This window comes from Sorex araneus, chromosome 6 (assembly GCF_027595985.1).
Source record: "Sorex araneus isolate mSorAra2 chromosome 6, mSorAra2.pri, whole genome shotgun sequence".
Taxonomy (NCBI): Eukaryota; Metazoa; Chordata; class Mammalia; order Eulipotyphla; family Soricidae; genus Sorex; species Sorex araneus.
The window spans coordinates 119,081,435-119,100,283 of record NC_073307.1 but is presented as its reverse complement, the minus strand read 5'-3'; the positions used below and the strand labels follow the sequence as shown (position 1 = coordinate 119,100,283).

At 54.2% G+C, this 18,849-nt stretch overlaps 1 protein-coding gene across 4 annotated transcripts in view; it reads left to right on the top strand.

Annotated features, from left to right (window-relative positions):
* The first annotated feature begins 2,348 nt into the window (after positions 1–2,348).
* ABCC8 (ATP binding cassette subfamily C member 8) overlaps positions 2,349–18,849 on the top strand; it is an 83,327-nt gene continuing 66,826 nt past the window's right edge. For 3 of the 4 annotated variants that reach the window (XM_004621655.2, XM_055141882.1, XM_055141881.1), the window contains exons 1-4: positions 2,349–2,608; positions 4,004–4,145; positions 8,820–8,941; positions 16,578–16,744. In XM_004621655.2, coding sequence (XP_004621712.2) covers positions 2,461–2,608; positions 4,004–4,145; positions 8,820–8,941; positions 16,578–16,744 — 579 coding nt within the window. In that variant the 5' untranslated portion in view covers positions 2,349–2,460. Of the gene's footprint in view, positions 2,609–3,177; positions 3,336–4,003; positions 4,146–8,819; positions 8,942–16,577; positions 16,745–18,849 lie in introns of all 4 variants that reach the window. The other variant, XM_055141884.1, reaches the window with a different exon arrangement.

The window sequence follows — 18,849 nt, the reverse complement described above, 5'->3', positions numbered from 1 at the left end:
ATAGGAGTAAGTAGCCCAAAGGGCCTGCATGTGAATCCCTGTACAATGCTTCTAGGTACAGGGATCCCTGAAATCTCATATGGTCCCCTGTGCCCGTCAGGAGTCATTCCTGAGTGCAGGAGCCAGGAGTAAGCCCTGAGCACAGATAGGTGTGACCCCTAAACAAAAACATGCTAGAGCTGCAGAAAATGTACAAGTAGTAGAGCACAGGCCTAGTACCCTGGATCTCAAGTACACCGTGCCCCCCACCCCCAGAACTCCAGGAATGTGACCTTGGTGTCTTCGGAAGCATCACTCTTCTCCCCACTCTCAGGACCTACCTGCTGGCAGAGCATCAAGGCAGGTGGCCTTATGCCCCCGCCCCATATACCCCTGGATGTGGCCCTTAAAATAAATGTAAAATAAATCATAGGAATACACTATTTCTACTAAAAAGAAAACCAGCATTGCTGATTGGAAAACAGATGGCAACTACAAAACACAAAACGGCAACACTGCAAAGATTAAGAAAACACTTGGAATAACAACAAAAATGAGACTCTTATCTTTCTGAACTTTAGTTGTCTTTTTTTCTCTCTTTTTTCTAATAGAAAGTGAATGTAATAAGAACAAGTGCCATTCGGGTTGGAAATATGATACACACACAATAGCCTTGCACACAATTGTTGGCCTAGGTTCAATCCCTGGCACCCTGTTTGGTTCTCTGAGCCCACCAAAAGAGATCCCTATGTAGAGAGCCAGGAGTAAACCTTGAGCATCGTCGGGGGTGGCCCCCAAACAAACAAAACCAGTGCTAGGTAGTTCAGATACACACGCTGCACGTGTCTCTATGGCAGAGTGGTTTCCAAGCTAAGCTTGCCCTGAAGACTTGCGTTAAATATGGCTCTGACCATAGGGACACGCAGGGTTTTTTTCCCCACTTTTTACTGGACATTGAGTCAAGCTTTTCTCACTGGCTGCAGAGACACCATGAGCCCAGTCTCCGCAGACACACTCACCCAGGTTCATCGACTCCTGTTGCTGGAGCCGGACACTCTCTGCCAAGTTCTCGCTAAGTTGGCTGATGTTGCCACTTCAGGGAGATCCCCAAAAGTCAGTCTTGTCTAGACTCTAAGCTCCTGCCTTCTCTGGGTGACTCAGCCTACCTCAACCCTCCTCTACCCTGGTGCCTGTTTCTACTCTACCACTCCAAGGCTAGAGGTAGCGTGGACGCCTGACCTGGCTGTGCCCTGGAAGTGTTTGAGCTCCGACACAGTCTCAAAATGATCCCAAGAAACTGAAAAGGGATGAAAAGATCTTCCCTTGCTACCCACTTCTTACAAGAAAACATATATAGTGCTCCATACTCCGAATCCAGAAATCCTTCTAAAGTCTATCTCTATGCCCACTTTTCTTTCTTCATAACATATAAACTTCCTTGGCCACCGACCAGTGCGAATCTCTGCAGACGTGTAGGATGGGCAAGGCATTAAATTGATAGTTTCCCCAGGTCCCAGGACTCCAGCCTCTGCTGACATTCTCTCTTCCCACTGACTCCCTCCTTCACTTCTCCCCAAGTACACTCCGACGAGTGCCTCGTTTCCAGTCTTGGACCAGGACCATAGTACCCAGTCATCTGCCAGTGCCCCTCAACTAATAGGCATAGATGCAAGTCCAAGGGCTTGAGAGAAGGGAAGCAGCCAAGGTCACGGTAAGGCACGGCATGGCCTCCCTGCATTGCCCCTGGCAAGGAGACCTGGGTTGGGTGCACCTTCGTGTAACCTCCCTCAGTTTCATCACTCAGAAAATGGGGGTAATTTATTAATGAACAGCAGTGCTGGGAGACACTGTATTGTGAAAGCGCTGAACAGGCTGCCAAGTCACGCATCTGGGACCACTTTTCGTTTTGTGTGGGGGCCACATCTGGCGGTGCTCGGGGTTTATTCCTGGCTCTGTGCTCACGGATCACTCCTGGGGTGCCAGTGAAGGGAGGGGGGGGATCAAACCAGAGCTGCATGCCAGACAATGCATGCCCCGCTTGTACTATCTCGCAGGCTCCTGGAACAACCTTTGAATATATCCCAAGCAGCGCCCCAGTCCCTTCCAAATGAGGGGGGAGCATTTGGAACTCCACTATATGGCCACCAAGAGCCCGAACTCTATATTCCCCAGGGCAGGACACTCTAAGCGTGGCCGACAGCGCCCACTCGGGACCCACGCGCACCATCCTCCTCTCCTCTCCTCTCCGCCCAGCCCCGTCCCACCCAGAGTGGGGCGCGCCCACCCACCCCCGCTTCCCCAGCGCAGGCGCGCCGCGGGCCCCTAGCCGCGCGTCCCCGGGCAGGTGGAGCGCGGCGGGGCGGGCCGGGGCGGGCCGGGTGGGGGCGGGGGCCTGCGGGCCGGCTCGGGCCGCCGCGCCGGGGACGGAGGGACAGAGGCACCGCGCCGCGCCGAGCCCGCGGCCCCCGCGCCCGCGCCGCCATGCCCCTGGCCTTCTGCGGCAGCGAGAACCACTCGGCCGCCTACCGGGTGGACCAGGGTGTCCTCAACAACGGCTGCTTCGTGGACGCGCTCAACGTGGTGCCGCACGTCTTCCTGCTCTTCATCACCTTCCCCATCCTCTTCATCGGTGAGCCGGGGCGCGGGGCGGGCGCGGCGGGAGGACGCGCGCCGGGTCCCCTGGCGGCCCGCCACCCGCCTCCCGGGCTCCGCTTGCTGTGCGTTTTGCTCGCGGCACCCCGCACCCGCTTCCAGTCCCCACCCCAGACTCTCCGGGAACCCGCGCCCCTCCCCAACGCCGCGGACCCACCTGACCCCCGACCCCCCCGCCTGCCCCAACGCAAGTTTTGCCCGCGGCGGGAAGGAGCTGGGATGCAGAAAGGGAACGCTGGGGCGTCTGTGCGCACTTGTCCCCGCGGTGGCGCTGCGTAGGGCCACCCCTCCCCCCAAGGCACCCTCCAGGTCGACCGCTCCGCTCCGGGGCCCAGGGAGGAGAGAGCAACCCGCTTTCTCCGAGGCTTGGAGGAAGACCCCGTGCACGCCCCTGCCTCCTTCCGTCCCGCCCCCCACTGCCCCGAGAATAGCCTCTGACATGTGGGGGCACTCCTGCCCCCTCCCAGCCCAAACTTGGAAACGCATCCCCCTCCCCCCTTCCGCTGCCGCCCCAGCGGCGCGCGTCTCCAAAACGCAACTTCCCAGGCAGGGACTGAGCACCAACTCCCCGATGCTGCCTCGCTGGCGGCCCCCAGCGCCGGTGCTTGGAAGCCGGTGGCAGTCTGCGAGAGTGGGACCCCGCTGCCTCTGGGACCATCCGGGAGGCCCCTGCACCCGGCGCTCCCCCTGCGTCTCTCTTCAAGGTCTGGAATATCCCGAGATGGGGCTCTCTGTCCCCAACGTGAGGTGTCTGTCTATCCCTTGCCTTGCCTCCCCCAAATGTGTTGATTCACTCTGAGAGAGAGAGAGAGAGAGAGAGAGAGAGAGAGAGAGAGAGAGAGAGAGAGAGAGAGAGAGAGAGAGAGAGAGAGAGAGAGAGAGAGAGAGAGAGAGAGAGAGAAATTAAAGGCAAGCCTGAAACATTCATCTGTAGCTTTGGGGGAAAGAAAGGAAATTTTGTCACGACTTTTGAAAGAGGAGGATGCTGCGATGGCAAAGTTGCTAGTGACTGACGAAGACAATGAGAAATGTGGAAGAAAGCAGTGGCAACATATGTTCCAATGCGATGGGGGGAAAAATCATCTCGGCTACATTTCTGTTCTCAACCAAATGGTTTTGTTATTTGATGAGTTGTCACACAAGAGGTCAGTCTGGGGGGGTGGCTGCCTTTCGAGTGGGCAGAGAGATGAGTCCATGCTTCGTGCACATTTAGTTCTAGGGCCAGACCCGTGCATCCGTGGTGCAGGTGTGCCAGTGGGGCTGTGCTTTCCCCCTCCTGTGGACCCTCCCAGTGCCCAAGCATTCTCCTGGGCTTCACACACCCCCATCCCAGAGAGCCAGGCTTCCCGACTCTTCCCATCTCCCCTTGCAGGATGGGGCAGCCAGAGCTCCAAAGTGCACATCCACCACAGCACCTGGCTCCACTTCCCCGGGCACAACCTCCGCTGGATCCTCACCTTCATCCTGCTCTTTGTCCTGGTGTGCGAGATCTCAGAGGGCATCCTGTCTGATGGGTGAGTGACGCTTGGAGAGCTTCCGGGGGCCCTCCGCAGCACTCAGGGAGACCCCCAGTTCACCCACCTTCTGCTCGCCAGAACTGTGGTACTGAGGCTGCAACCGCTAAGAAACCAACATCTAATGAATCGAGTGTGGGTTGAATAAACCCAGTGTCTCCTGCGTGCCAGCTTCGCTATGCAAAGGGCTAAGTACCGGGAAGACCTAAGCTTGCCCTCAGCAGGGGATGCCAATTTATATTCCCAACCCCAGGAAACAACTCAAGAGCCACCAAGATACTCCAGCCCACGGTAGTTAGGAAAAATCAGAATCCCTCTGATCCGGGGCCTGGAGATACCTCAGAGCACCAGAGCTCAGGTTTTGCCATGTGCAAGTCCCGAATTCAGTTCCTGACACCATGTGGTCCCTCAGCAGGTGTGTGGTGGACTGGGTGGTCCCCGAGCACTGCTTTGGAGTCCCCTCCCCTCGAAATAACCAAGGAGAAAGCAGTCAAAAATCACACCTAGAGAAGTTTTCTTGGTTCCCAGTTGTTTATCCATTCCCAGATGCTCAGCCTGGCTTCAGGGGTGCTCACAGACCAGCCCTCCCCCTGCCTCCTTCTCCAGCCTCACTCTCCACTTCTCCCCCATCCACACCCCTCTCTACTCTGTCACGGCACTGACACGTGGTATTTAGTGTCCGAAAGGCCTCAGAGTTGGAGCCTGAAGATTAATGTATGTTTGTCGTCACAGAACCCGGAGTGCTGCAGAGTCCCCACAGTTAGTGAGCTCTGCAGAGGACAGGGGGAGCACGGAGACCAGGCGGGAGGGCAGAGGAGGCTGGGGCAGGTGGACTGCACGGTGGTGGTGGAAGGTGGCGGCCGAGCTGGGCTGGAAGGATCTGACTATGGAGGAGCTGCAGGGGTGAGGAGAGAGAGAGCGCAAAGGCATCACCCACTAAAGCAGGTGTGGGAGGAGCACTGTGATGGAGTGGGGATCCAGAGGAAGGATGAACCTGAGGTCTGGAAAGCGGGCGCAGAAGGTCACTAGGACACTTTTTTTTTCCCAGAGTGGCCTGGAATTCCATTTATTTTACATTTGCTTCTTTTTCATTTTTTTTCCACTTTTTTTAAATGAATGTTTTACAAAGCTGTTCATGCTTGGATTTCAGTCATACAGTGTTCCAACACTCATCCCTCTACCAGTGTCCATTTCCCAGCATCGGTGTCCCCCAGGTTCCCTCCCATCACCCCCACCCCACTCCTTGCCTGTCTCTGTGGCAGATGCTTTTCTTCTCTCCTGAGCAGGCTTCTAAGGCCAGGTTGAGGGCTTGGGCTTTGTCAGAGTTTGGTACAGCGAAGGGAAGTGACGTCACCAGCACAGTACTCAGGGGGAGATGGCAGTGGTCTGGAGGAAGGGGGGATGTGCCAGCATATGGGGGTGCCGCACCATCTCACCCAGGAAGCACATAAGAATTGTGCTGACCCCTTCTCCGGGGTGCAAGCCCCCGCAGCCACTCCCTACTGCCCGAGCACCACCCCAACCTTCCCATTCCCAGTGACCCTGTTTCGGGCAGTCAGCTCTGGCTCTCTGCTTGCCTTGGGGCTCCCCCTGGCTGCCGAAGCCCCCACACTGCCAGCAGGTGACCAGGCTGTCTCCCCTCCCTTCACCACCGCCCAAACCAGCAGGACTGACTGCTGCAAACGGAAGAGTTGGGGGGAGCCAACCCTGCAGGCTGTACTCATGTCCAAACACCCAGCTTACTCAGGGAGCCTGGGAGGAAATCGCCCCGCCCAGAGGGAAGGTATAGGGGGTCTCCCATGGTGCTCCATGCCAGTCTAGGGGCTTTGCACCTATCACATAGCCTTTCTGAGCTTCACTGCTTCTACCTGTGCAAAGGCCGTCGTGAGGGTTTTTCATGGCTAGACTTCGGTGGCCAAAGGGGCCACGGGGAGATGACCTAAGTGCAATTAGCCTCTCAGGCACCGAGTGCTAGAGCCCTGTGTAGACAGTGTGCCCTGACCCTGGCAGAGAACTGGATCTGTGCGTGCCTGGCATCGTGTCTTCGCTGGCTTCCTCTGGGCAGGGAAGCAGGAAGGAGGGGACCGAGAAGGGAGCAGATAGGAGGAGAAGACAAAGACCCTGCTGCCCTGTGGCCCCTCAGTCCGCTAGGGCATGGGGTCCCAGAGCTGTCTGGACCTCTAGGGGGCAGGGACCCCTGGGGGTTGGTGGAAGCCATGGTCTTCAAACTGGAGTCCAGTTTAGGGCGAACCTTAAGTGCTTCATGCACACGCCTGGAGAATTTCCTCTAGTGCTCTGTTTTTTTTTTTGCTTTTTGGGTCACACCTGGCTATGCACAGGGGTTACTCCTGGCTCTACACTCAGTAATTACTCCTGGCGGTGCTCAGGGGACCATATGGGATGCTGGGAATTGAACTCGGGTCGGCTGCGTGCAAAGCAAACGCCCTACCCGCTGTGCTATTGCTCCAGCCCCTGTGTTTTCTTTCTGTATGTGCAAAGCCCCAAATTTGTTTCTGCTCTTCTCTGAATTCCCATCCAGGAAAGCGGTATCCTTAGTGAGGAAAAACTACTTTTAACAATGTAACTAGGATGTGTCCTGCCCTCAAATACACATGGGAAAAGTCTAAGTCTAAAACTTGTACCTACTTTCTTAGCTAATTCAATGTATAGTATTAAAATAAGAGAATCAAAATCTATCAAGTCACATCATAAAACATTTATTTCAGTTATGGCCATGATTTTAGTTAATTTTATATAATATTAGTCATTTCTGTCTTCTGTGCAAAAAAAAGTGAGTTTAATTAAACTTACATGATTTTAGATGTCATTTTGAAATATGTGCAAGAGCACTGGAGAGATAGCTTAAGCCATTTGCCTTTTATGTGGCTATGACCCTAACCTATGCTTTGAATCCTGGCACTGTTATATGGTCCGCTAAACACCTCTGGCTTGCACCCTGAGTACAGAGCAGGAGTGTAAAAAAAAAAAATGGAGAGGGGCTGGAGTGATAGCATAGCGGGTAGGGCGTTTGCCTTGCACGCGGCCGACCCAGGTTCAAATCCCAGCATCCCATATGGTCCCCTGAGCACCGCCAGGAGTAATTCCTGAGTGCAGAGCCAGGAGTAACCCCTGTGCATCTCTAGGTGTGACCCAAAAACCAAAAAAAAAATGGAGAGAGTATAGACGTATTCAACATCATTTCATGGAGTTCAGAGACACGGATTTGGTCTTGGAGATTTCCAATGTTTCCATTAGTGTCTGACTTATTATCTCTCTCTCCCATTTTTTCTTTTTTTCTTTTTTGCTACGAATATTCAACAATTGAGGCCTAAAGAACATCCACGTTTGAGGTTTCACTTAACGAAAAATATAAGGTGGTATTTTCTTATTGGTTTGGTAGTTCAGTGATGGCACGCGGAACCCTCCTCCTCACATCCTAACACTGTCCTCTGTGTACCCACCAAGCCCTTCCTCACAGTTACAGGATGGCTGCCCCACTCCAAGTGTCACTTTGGAAGCCATTGGCAAATGCAGCGGGACGTGGTTGTGTCCTTAGCTCCCTCCTACGGAAAGCAAACTCCGTGTTCCTTAGCTGAACAGCAGAGTGCAGGGGCTGTGACCTCATGCCGTTTGTCTCTCGCTTCCTCGGGCAAAAGATCATCCCCTGTAGATTTTCCGTTAGCTTGAACTGGACCAATCTCTGACAGAGGGGTGTGGAATTGTTGGCTGTGTGATCCAATCACCGTCTCTCCCCTGAGACTAGGTATACCACCACCCACACACACCGTGACTCTCAGCCAACTCGCCGGGCTGTCTGTTCAGCGAGAGGGCCTGAGAGTGCTGTTGGGGATACTTGGGTGCCTGGCTTTACAGGGGCCTCTAGGGCCACGCCCAGTGATGCTGGGTGATGTCAGGACGTGAACCCTATTGGTTTGATGACTGCCGTACTATCTTTTGGCTCTGCCTCCCGCTGGGTCTCATCATCAGATCAGAGTCCTCCGCCCCACCTCCCCCATGATAGCTGGTGAAAGTAAAATGGCCTGGGTACAAGCTGATGCAGGTGACCTCAAGAAAGCAGTGACCTCGAGCTTGTCTCTTAGCCCCTCTGTGCCCCAGACACCTCACCTCTGAAAGGAGGAGTCTCATTCTACTTTACAGGCGTTTGTGGAATTAGGTAAATCAGAAGCGTTTGCATCCATCCTGTGCTCAGAACAGTGCCTGGCATCCGGTCAGCACTCAGTCAATATTGATTGCTGACAGCTTGGCCGGCCCAGCCCCTGTGTCTATGCCAGTTCACAGGGCTTGCATCCACGGGGGCTGCCACTGAGAGCTGTGCTGTCCCTGCACTGCCCCAGGGACCCAGGGCTGGGCTGAGCTCAGCCCCGGGAAAGTGGCTCCGTTTGCTGCCGTGAACACTGAGGCTGGCTTCTGTCCCTGTGCTGTGTCAGCCGGAAGCCAAGGAGAGAAGCCACCGCCCAGGGGAGCAGTGAGCCCTCCCTGTGTCCTGATGTGGCCCCGTGTGCCCCTCAGTTAAGGGAACATGGGGGCAGGGCCGAGCAGAGCTGTCTGAGTAGGGAGTCGACTGTCCCTCTGATGGGTGCTGGGCTGGTCTCTGTGGGCTACACAGCACATCTGTATCCTCTTTCTCTCTCTTCCCCTCCCGTCCTGTCCCAGGGTCACCGAGTCCCGCCATCTCCACCTGTATATGCCGGCCGGGATGGCGTTCCTGGCGGCCGTCACCTCCGTGGTCTACTATCACAACATCGAGACCTCCAACTTCCCTAAGCTGCTGATCGGTAGGGGGAAGGAAGGGGGAGGGATTGGGGAGGGATGGGCCTCCCTGCATTCATCTCCACCCCCTTTCCAGCCCCTCACCAGCTTGTGCTGTGGATTCGCTGGGTGCCAGAGGGTTTGAAAGGGCAGAAGCGAAGCCCCCTGCTCCTGTGAAATTGCCCAATCTGGAGGAGAGAGGAAAGACAGGGGACAGAGGAGCAGCCGAGCAGAGAGGAATGGAGCTCCGTGGCAGGGGTGAGGGCTGGCCGCTGGCTGCAGGCCGTGGCAGGCAAGCTTTCTGCTGGTATGTGTGTGAGGGTACCACTGAGAGGAACAGAGGGGGGCCAGCGTGAGCCACGGCGGCTGAGCGAGGGGAGCAAAGGCCAAAGAGCAGGTCAGGGGGTGAGAAAGGTGCAAGCAGTGTCCGGGCGTCCCACATGAGCAGGTGGCAGAAGGAGAGGGGTTGTTCCCAGCTGACATGGTCAGGGGACAAAGGAGGGAGGAGGGCTCGGGTTTGAGAAGTCCAGTTGAAAGTGTCAGGTGAGCACTTGGAGGGTGAGGACGGGCCTGCAGGAACACAGCCAAGGCTCATAGGCATGGGAAGCACAAGGGCAGGTGTGATTGTGGCGAGGCCCCCGCAGCCTGGGCTGTGGTCCACCGACAGGGAGCGACCCTGGAGGAGCTGCTGCCGCTGTGTCTGGGACACAGGCAGAAACCACTGGTGCTGGGGGCTGGAGAGATGGTGCCGCGGGAAAGGCTGTGGGACAGTGGGGAAGGCCCGGCCTGAGGCTGACCCAGGTTCGATCCCCGGCTTCTCATACGGCCCGCTGAGCACTGCCAGGAGTGATTTCTGAGCACAGACCCAGGAGTAAGCCCTGAGCACTGCCAGATGTAGTTCAATAATAACAACAGCAACAAAAGTCATTAGAAGCCAGTGGTGCTGGCCGTGGGCATCCCTGGAGGAGGGGCTGTGTGCAGGCTGGGCGCTCAGCTTCACACAGGCCTGGTCTCACTCGCTCCCCGTAGGGGTCCCGCTGGCTTGCCTCAGGTGTGGGCACTGAAACTCAGGTTAGAAATAATGACAGCACCTACTGTGTGACAGACACTCGTTCAGCACCTACTGTGTGCCAGGCAAAGCCCTCGACCTGTTCGAGGCATTAACTCAGTTCTTTCAGCAGTGCTGTGTGGTAGTGCCACTAATACCCTTCTTTACAGATGGGGAAACAGAGGCTTCGACGAGGTTCAGAGCCTGGCAGGGGTCAGCTCAGTTTGGCATGGGGCAGAGCCGGAAATGAAGTCTCGGGAGCTGGGTGTCTTGGCAGAGCCCTCGGGCTCCAGGCCCGCCCCTGAGTTGGGCCGGGTCTGCGGGTCCAAAGCCTGGGCTGTCCATCTGCCTGTCAGGCTGGGGCCGGGCTGTGTGTCATCAAGCGGGCCTGATTTCTAGCTGTCGCAGTGTCTAGTGGAACAGTCTGTGCAAAGCCAGGCCCCGTGGTGGTGTCACGTGGGTGTGGAGCCGTGGCTCTGCCCTGCTAGTGTAAGGTGGGAGCTGGCTCCACCAGCCTCGCTGGGGTGACTCCCCCACACCCGGCAGGGCTGGTCCCATGTGAATGTCATTGGGGAACTTGGAGAGCAGCAGCTTGAGATCCGGAAGTACCAAGTCTAGACCCCAGAGAGCTTCCCACTCACGCGTCTGCTGCAGCTGCTGACGCGCAGAGAACCCCCGCATTAACCCCGGCCCGGTGGGGGTGTCCCCGGCAGCCCTCTCGCAGGCATCTGGCGAATGTCTCTCGTTCTCCAGAAAGCACACAGTGTTCTTAGCTTCAACACAAATTGCCACTCATGGAGGGGCCTGTCCTTCCCCCACGAGCAGGGACTAACTCCCGCCTTTCCCTGTGCTCAGGGTTGAGCCTCTGGCGAGGCCGGCAAAAGTGGAGCAGGGGAGAGAGGGGAGGGTGCTCCTAAGAAGGCACCGGGACAGACAAACGGAGGACAGGAAGACAGTGAGTAGCAGGGAGCAGGTGGGGAGCAGCTCGCCCTCCGAGGAGGCTAGAGGTGTGGTCACAGTCCAGAGCCCAGCAAGAGAACCCACAGTCCAGAGCAAACCATAATGCAGTTCACGTTGTCACCGGAGATAAGTGTGGGTGGGGAGGGGTCCCACCAAAGTGGGTGGATGTTTATGAGAGCCGCGTTAGAGCCAGGGCTGGAGGGCTTAGTTGGGAACTAAGATAGGACAGGGGGATGCTTGCCACGGAAGGAGCAGAGGCAGAGCCCCTGAGTCAAAGGAAAAAAACAGCAGAGGGAGTAGACCGTGAAGGCTGCAGGGGGCAGGTGGGGCCTGCACCAGGCAGGGCCTCCAGGACCTCCCCCCCCAGGCCACGGGTGTTGAGAATGTATGCGTGTGGGTGCATAGTGACATATACCATGTAGCAATGCCAGTTCCCAGAGATAGAACAGGGTAAGGTGCTTGCCTTGCACACAGCTGACCCTGGCACGATATATCGCTCCCTGAGCACCCCCAACTATGATCCCTGAGCACAGACCCAAGTGTAGATTCTGAGTACCACTGGAGGTAGATTCCAAAATCAAACAAACCAAAAGCCAATGAAATCATATATTTTTTGGAAGGGTGACAGTCATGCTCAGGGTTAATCCAGGTTTGATGCATGGAGGTTGTTCCCAGCTTGGTGCTCAGGGAGCTCTGTGGTGTTGGGGGTCAAACCCAGGACTCCCACATACATTGGATTTGTTTCTGCCCTTTCGCTAACTCTCCAGCCCTCTCCCCAACCCAGTTTAACTACTTTTAATTGCACAGGTCAGTGGCATTGAGTACGTTCACACTGATGGGCCATCCCCACCTATCTGCAAAATCTTTTCCCAAATTGAAACCCTGAACTCATTCATCAACAACTTCCTCTTCTCTCCTTGCCACTAACCCCCTCAAAATACCATTTCTAGATCTACGAGTCAGACTACACTCAGCTATCTCAGATACGTTTGCCTATTTGTGACTGGCTGACCAGCTCATTTATTGTCACGTGATGTGTAAAAAACACAAAAAAAGAGGAGCGAGGAGGAGAGCACCTCACCGCACTGGGCACAGGGCACAGGGCAGCAGCGCTGCCACCTTCGGTAGTCTCTAGCCGCTTCCCCCACCCTGGGGAGGTTGATGGCGATGATGAGGCAGGCGAAGGAAGGAACGGAGCCAAGCTGGTTGGTCTCAGTTGCAGTTTATTCCAGTCTCCTCTCTATACACTCCCGTCTCTCCCTCTGCTTCTTCCCCCCACCACACCCCCGTACTACTACATTCTCCTTCTCCTCTGGATCTGGATCTCGATCTAGCTTCTCTAGATCTCACACTGGAGCTGGCACTGGGACTGGCCCCCAGCCCACTCTTACAGCCTAATTAAATCCCCAAGCATGAGGGGTTGGGGCTTACAACATAGGTGTGGTCACAATCAATAGGGGTAAAGTTCTTTCCCTTAGGGGATGCTTCTTCTAGGACAGATTCTCTTTCAGCAGGACACCCACCCAAGAGCCGAATCCCATGGGTGTGTTTCTCCTCTCCTTGTCCAACTAACATATAAGCATTTATAATGTTAATCATTTTGTATGGACATAGCAAGAGATGCAATAAGCTTATAGAATTGCTCTCCTGGGGTCATCTCAATCTCAGACTACAGTGCTCAGGCCAGATTAGTCTTTCCTATCCCTAGCAGGGTCCTAGTCTCATTGTTGCTTTTGGATCATGACATGACATGTCCATGACCAAGCTCTTAACTTATAGTTAAGCATTATACACTTTGGCCAGGCCCATCTCGATGCCAGGGTAGCAAGCACATAACTCACCGCTTACCCTGGGTCTGTCCCATCCCTCGTCGGGACCCTGCTTTTGGGGGTGCTAGGAAGTAAGAGCAGCTGAGGCTTAAGCTGAGAAAGCAGATGCCTGGGAGTGAATAATATTCAAAGCCAATTAAATCCCATGTTACCAAAGCATATTAACAACTGTCTTTCTTTGTCCATACAAAAAGGACATTGCTTTAAAGTAAACTATTCAAAAGACATAAGGAGAGGAGCAAGGCAATATTAACTTACAATACAAGTTCACTGTCCTAGCAAGGTCTGACTTTACAAATTAACAGAGTCTAATTAGGGGAAGAGCTGATTAATTAGTTGGGGAAGGGAGCATAGAAGTGATTACATATAGACAAAGGAGTGGGAGTGACTCGGGAGCACCTTGATGGGCGTGACTGATATACCTAAGCTCCTAGTGGCAAAGGGAGAAAGGACAAACCAATGATATCCTACAACGTGATATATTCAGATTCACCCATGTTGTAGAATGTTCCTACCTATGCCAAAATATTCCTCCTTTTTAAAAAGTTGTATAATGTTATTTTTGTATGCACAGGTGACCTTTGCATTAACAGTGGGTTGAGGGCACCCTTGCATTTTGTGTATTTTATATAACTGTTGTCTTTCTCCGTAATGAACCAAAGTCATTCTTTGGTCTCCACAGGGGACTGACTTCAGGTCCTGCCCCAGGCCAACGGAGCCTGTGTTCCTTCTAGTCCATATTCTCACACACTCTCTCCCCAGTTCCACATGCACAGGACTCAGGCAACTGGCTGTGGTGGGATGAATCTGTGAACAGTGAAGAGAAGATTGTGGAGAGCCAATGTATTTCTTGAAAACCAAATCCATGTATAAATGGAACCTCACAGCTCAAACTCCTATGTTTTATAGGTGGCCTCTATGAACCCCAGGTGGTTATCTGTCATCCTTTGGTGGATGCATGGAGAGCTTCCACCCTTTAGTTATGCATCAGGCCGCTGTGAGCTGGAGTGCACGGAGATCATCTTTGGTTGTCTCCATTGCTTTCTAGAGTCTAGCTTGGCGGTGGGCCAGAGGGGATAGAGGAAGGCGTGAGGAGGATCCAGGTTGTCTAGGGGAGAGCAGCTGGGGGCTTGGAGCCAGGCTGCCACCGAGGGGGGAGAAGGGAATGGAATCAAGATGGTCAACAGGTAAACTGGGTCAGAGGTGGGAAATGGGGGAGGGGAGGGAGATAGCCAGGGTCATGCCAGTGCAGATGCCCACCAGACCCTGTGCTGAGTTCCTGGCCTTTTCCTCTCCTCTCAGTTCAGCACTAAGCTCTTGCCTCTGCTGCTTCCGGTGTGTGTGTGTGTGTGTGTGTGTGTGTGTGTGTGTGTGTGTGTGTGTGTGTGTGTGTGTGTGTGGTGTGGCAATAGGCTGAGGATTCGCACTGGAGACTATGACTAGAGATAATCCTTGGGCTTATTCCTCACTGCCAACTCCCTATGTAACCTCGGGCAGGAGCTGAGGTGCCCTGACCCTCCCTCGGTTTCCACATCTGGACGGGAACAGTCAGTCCTTGCCTAAGTCAGAGGGTAGTTACAACCGTCACATCAGACTGTATCTGGTAAGGAGGAGAGGCAAGACCAGCATGAGGCACGTTTGCAAGCCTTGCCCCCCCCCCCTGCCCCACTCACAAAGGAACAAACAGCTTCTGATGCTGGGGTATGTGGGGAGACGGGGTGTAGGTATCGGAGGCAAGTGATTGGCCTCCTTTCTGGTGACCTGGAGACCTGAGGCCAGTCTCAGTGGACGAATTTGAACCTCATCCTGTGCGTTGGTAGCAGAAAAGCATAAGGGGACTCCAGGGAAGTTCAGCGGCCTTTATTTATCTGCACCTGGTCCTGGCTCTGTGAGGGGGATCTGTAGCCACCAACAGACGTCAGGGCAGGAGCGATGGTTAGAGGACCAGAGGAGAGAATCCACGCGTGCTTATGGGCCCCGGTTGGAAACCAAAAGATAAGGAACACGTTGACAGGGCTGCAGAAATAACTCAGTGGCTGACTTCAAACCCCAGCACTGCACGGTCCTCCAGGAGCCTCCAGGACAGACCCCTGAGCACAGAACCTGGAGCAGCCCCCCACCCAGGGGTTGCATGACCCCCAAACACCGTTTTTTAGGAGATAGAAATATCAGCTTAGATCCAGTGAGCGTTCACTGCACACTCACTGGGCTGTGCTCTCCACACCGTGCTCACGTGGCCTTCGAGGACGTACTCGCTGGTCTATGCCGAGGTGGATGAAATCAGCCACCCAACACCACGTGGCTACTGAGCCTGAGCTGTGACCCCGGGTACTCCTGACCGTTTTGCTCGCTACCTCTCCGGACTGGGATTCCTGTTTTGTGAGCCACCCCAGGCTCCCTGAAGAGCATCATCATGGGCACCGGACTAGGGGTGTGTGGTGGTGGGGGCGGAGGGGAGCTGTGGGCAGGGGCCTAGACACTGGCCCTCGATTTAGGACAGTCTATAGGGAGCTTGGGAAGGTCACCCTCCCTCTCTGGACCTCAATTTCTTTGTCGAATGAATGAGTTGGGTTAAAGGTCATCTGCTTGGGTTGGAGCAATAGTACCGTGGGAAGGGCACTTACCTGGCATGCAGCTGACCTGGTTCAATCCCCGGCACCTCATATGGACCTACTCCCCCAGCCCCCGCCACCGAGCATTGCCAAGAGTGATTCCTGAGTGCAGAGCCAGGAGTAGCCCTTGAGCATCACCAGGTATGGTCCCCAAACCATAAAAATAATTTTTTAAAAACTCTCAGCTTGAGAATCCCAAAAGGAAGTCAGTAGGAAGGGTGAGGTTATCACTGTGTGACAGAACCTGCTGCGTGACCTCAGGTCAGTTACCCAACCTCTCTGGTCGGGTAACTTGGGGCAACTATGCCACTTCCCTCATAAAGTTATGTAAGGAGTTAAGTGACCATAAGTTATGTAAGGAGTAAGTGAGATGATTCCCTGAAGGACTTACTGGGCACAGAGCTGGAATATGTTAAATCTTCTTGATTAAAATTTAAAAATTTTATTTAAGAACCTTGATTTACAAAGTTGCTGATAGTTGAGTTTTAGACATACAGTGGTCTAGTACCAATCCCGCCACCAGGGTCAGCTTCCCTCCACATTGTTCCCTAGTTCCCTCCCACCCCACCCCCTAGTCTGCCACCCTGACAGGCACATTTTAAAGTTTGGTGGTTGTAGTTTGGATTTCGTGTTGTCATCAGTGTTGCTGAGTCTATGTAGCTATACCACTCTCACATTGACCCGAGGCCCTGACCCCTGTTTCCCCATTATTTCCCTTCATTATATTGTTTTTTTTTTTGGGGGGGGGCATACCTGGAAATGCCTAGGGATTATTCCTAGAGGCTCTGTGCTCAGAGATCACTCCTGGCATCACTTCTGGTGGACTTGGAGGACCAATGGGATGCTGGGGATCAAACCTGGGTCTGCTGCATGCAAGGCAAAAGTGCTACCCGCTGTACGGTCGTCCCAACCCCAGATCATTTGTGTTTTTAACATGTTTGCCTGTGCATGCATCGGCTCAAAAGGTGCCCTCCTGTTGGGCACACCTATCCCATGCCCGGCCCCATTCCTCCCTGCCTTCCCACATCCTGGCCCAAGCATACACACATACACACACACACACACACACACACACACACACACACACACGCACTCTCTCTCTCTCCTCTCTCTCTGTCTCTCTCTGTCTCTCTGTCTCTCTGTCTCTCTGTCTCTCACACACACACACACACACACACACACAGACATGCACCCTGCTCTCTCTCCTCCGCAGCCCTGCTCGTCTACTGGACTCTGGCCTTCATCACCAAGACCATCAAGTTTGTCAAGTTCTACGACCACGCCATCGGCTTCTCGCAGCTGCGCTTCTGCCTCACCGGGCTGCTGGTGCTCCTCTACGGGATGCTGCTGCTGGTGGAGCTCAACGTCATCAGGGTGCGGGTAAGGCAGCACTGTGCCCTGCTCCCTGCTTCCTAGCCGTGCCCCAGAGGGAAACTGAGGCTCGGGGAGGTGTCTCAGGAGAAGTCTCTCTGACCCGGCTGCCCTCTGCATCCCCGGGGAGAGAGGAGGTGACAGGATGGATGAAGGACTCCGGGTGAAGGACTCCGGACTTCATCCTGCGGACATGTGCTTCGGGTCCAGGCTTCTGTGCGTTCCAGGGAAGGGAAGGTTGTTCTTGTTTGAGTTTACTGGTCACTTGCACACCTGCTTCAATGAAAAGGGCCATCTGCCTTTTGTCTTAATCTCTTGCCTTTTTAGCTTGCCCCCTTTGCTGAGTTCTATACACACATCTCTCACCTTCCCTGGGGAACCCAGATTTTTATCAATATGATAGCACACATTTGTATGTATCCAAGGTTCCTTAGGGGGGTTACTTAGTGACTTGCAGAGTACAGAGCTGTCTGCACTCGTGCCTCAACTCATCTGCAGTTGGGGGGGGGGGGCTACTCCTGGCTCTGTGCTCAGGGGTCTCTTTTAGTAATCCTGAGAGGACCATATATGGTGCCGGTGATGGAACTGGGGTCATCGGGGTGGCTACAAGGCAAGTGCCCTACCCTCTGTATAAACATGCAAAGGATAAACAAGCTGCAAAGTGTAGAAGCATTCCTGCCCAATATTCATTTTCTAAAAATGAAATCATATTATACACAGTTTCCTGCGGCTTGTTTCTCTTCTGGGCTGCCCTCTGGTGTGACTGAACTAATTGAGTTTTCCTAATGGCCACAAAATATTTATCATGTGGCTGTGTTTATTCTGCCGTGACCCTCATGATGGACATTCGGGGGTTTTATTGCCAAGTTTTTGCCTTCACCACGAATGGTGCATCCACAGCCTTTCTGTGTATTGCTTCTCTTCCTTTCCCTGAGACTCAAAGGTGCAGAGTTGCTGGGGGGAGAGGTGGTGTTTTTTGCATGAGGGGAGATGGGGCTTGTCACTCTCCATCCAGGCTGTAATCTCGGGCAGTGAGTAAGAAACTCCCCTGCCCCCGCCCCCTCCACTATTTCTAATTTGGGCAGCCCCAGTGCGGGTGCAGTCTGGGCTTTCATTGGCATTTCCTGGACTCCTCTGCCTTTCCTTAGTGACTGGCAGGGTACAGAGCCGCCTACGCTCCTACCTGAACTCATCCGCACACGGCCCTGTGCCGTATGCCCCACCTCCTGTTTGGAGCAGGCTGGTGGGGAACCCCATGCACCGCCACCATCCATGCTAGTCTGTGCGAGAGGCAGCACTGAAATTCAAGCCCACCTGGCTCCGCGCTCTGCTGACCCTGCTGGGAGCTGCAGAGAGGCCAGTCTCGGGGGTAGATTCTACTTTGCCCCGGCCCAGGGATTCAGAGGAGAGCTCAAGGAAAGATTCCAGGAGCCGGCCTCACATGCTGGGGGAAAAGGCAGCTCAGATAGAGAAGGGACCATCAAGTAAAGGACGCTTGGACAGCTCAGGATGGGAGATGGGTGCTGAAAGTAGACTATGGACACACATGATGGCCACTTAGTATCCGTATTGCAAACCACAACTCCCCAAAGGAGAGGGAGAGTGAAAGGGAATGTGCCTGCCACAGAGGAGGGGGGTGGGGATGGAGGAGATGGTGGGGGTGGCGGGGGGTGGGGGGGATACTGGGAACATTGGTGGTGGAGAATGGGCACTGGTGGAGGGATGGGTACTTGATCATTGTATGACTGAAATGTAATCACGAAAGTTTATAAATCTGTAACTGTATCTCAGTGATTCATTTTTTAAAAATTAAATAAATAAAAAAAGAAAAGAAAAGACAAGACTCCAGGGGCTGGAGAGATAGTACAGTGGGTAGGGCACTTGCCTGCCCATGGCCAACCCAGAGTTCCATCCCTGGCATCACCAACCCTGAGCCCCACCAGGAGTGACCCCCGAACACAGAGCCAGGAGTAGCCCTAAGCCCAGCCAGGTGCTGCCCACACAAACAACATGAACAACAACAACAACAAAATGTTAAGGAAAAGTCCCAAGTCCTGGGGTGGGTGGCCAAAGGGTGAGCAAAGGCCTTTGTCTAGGGACTAGGCCAGAAGACG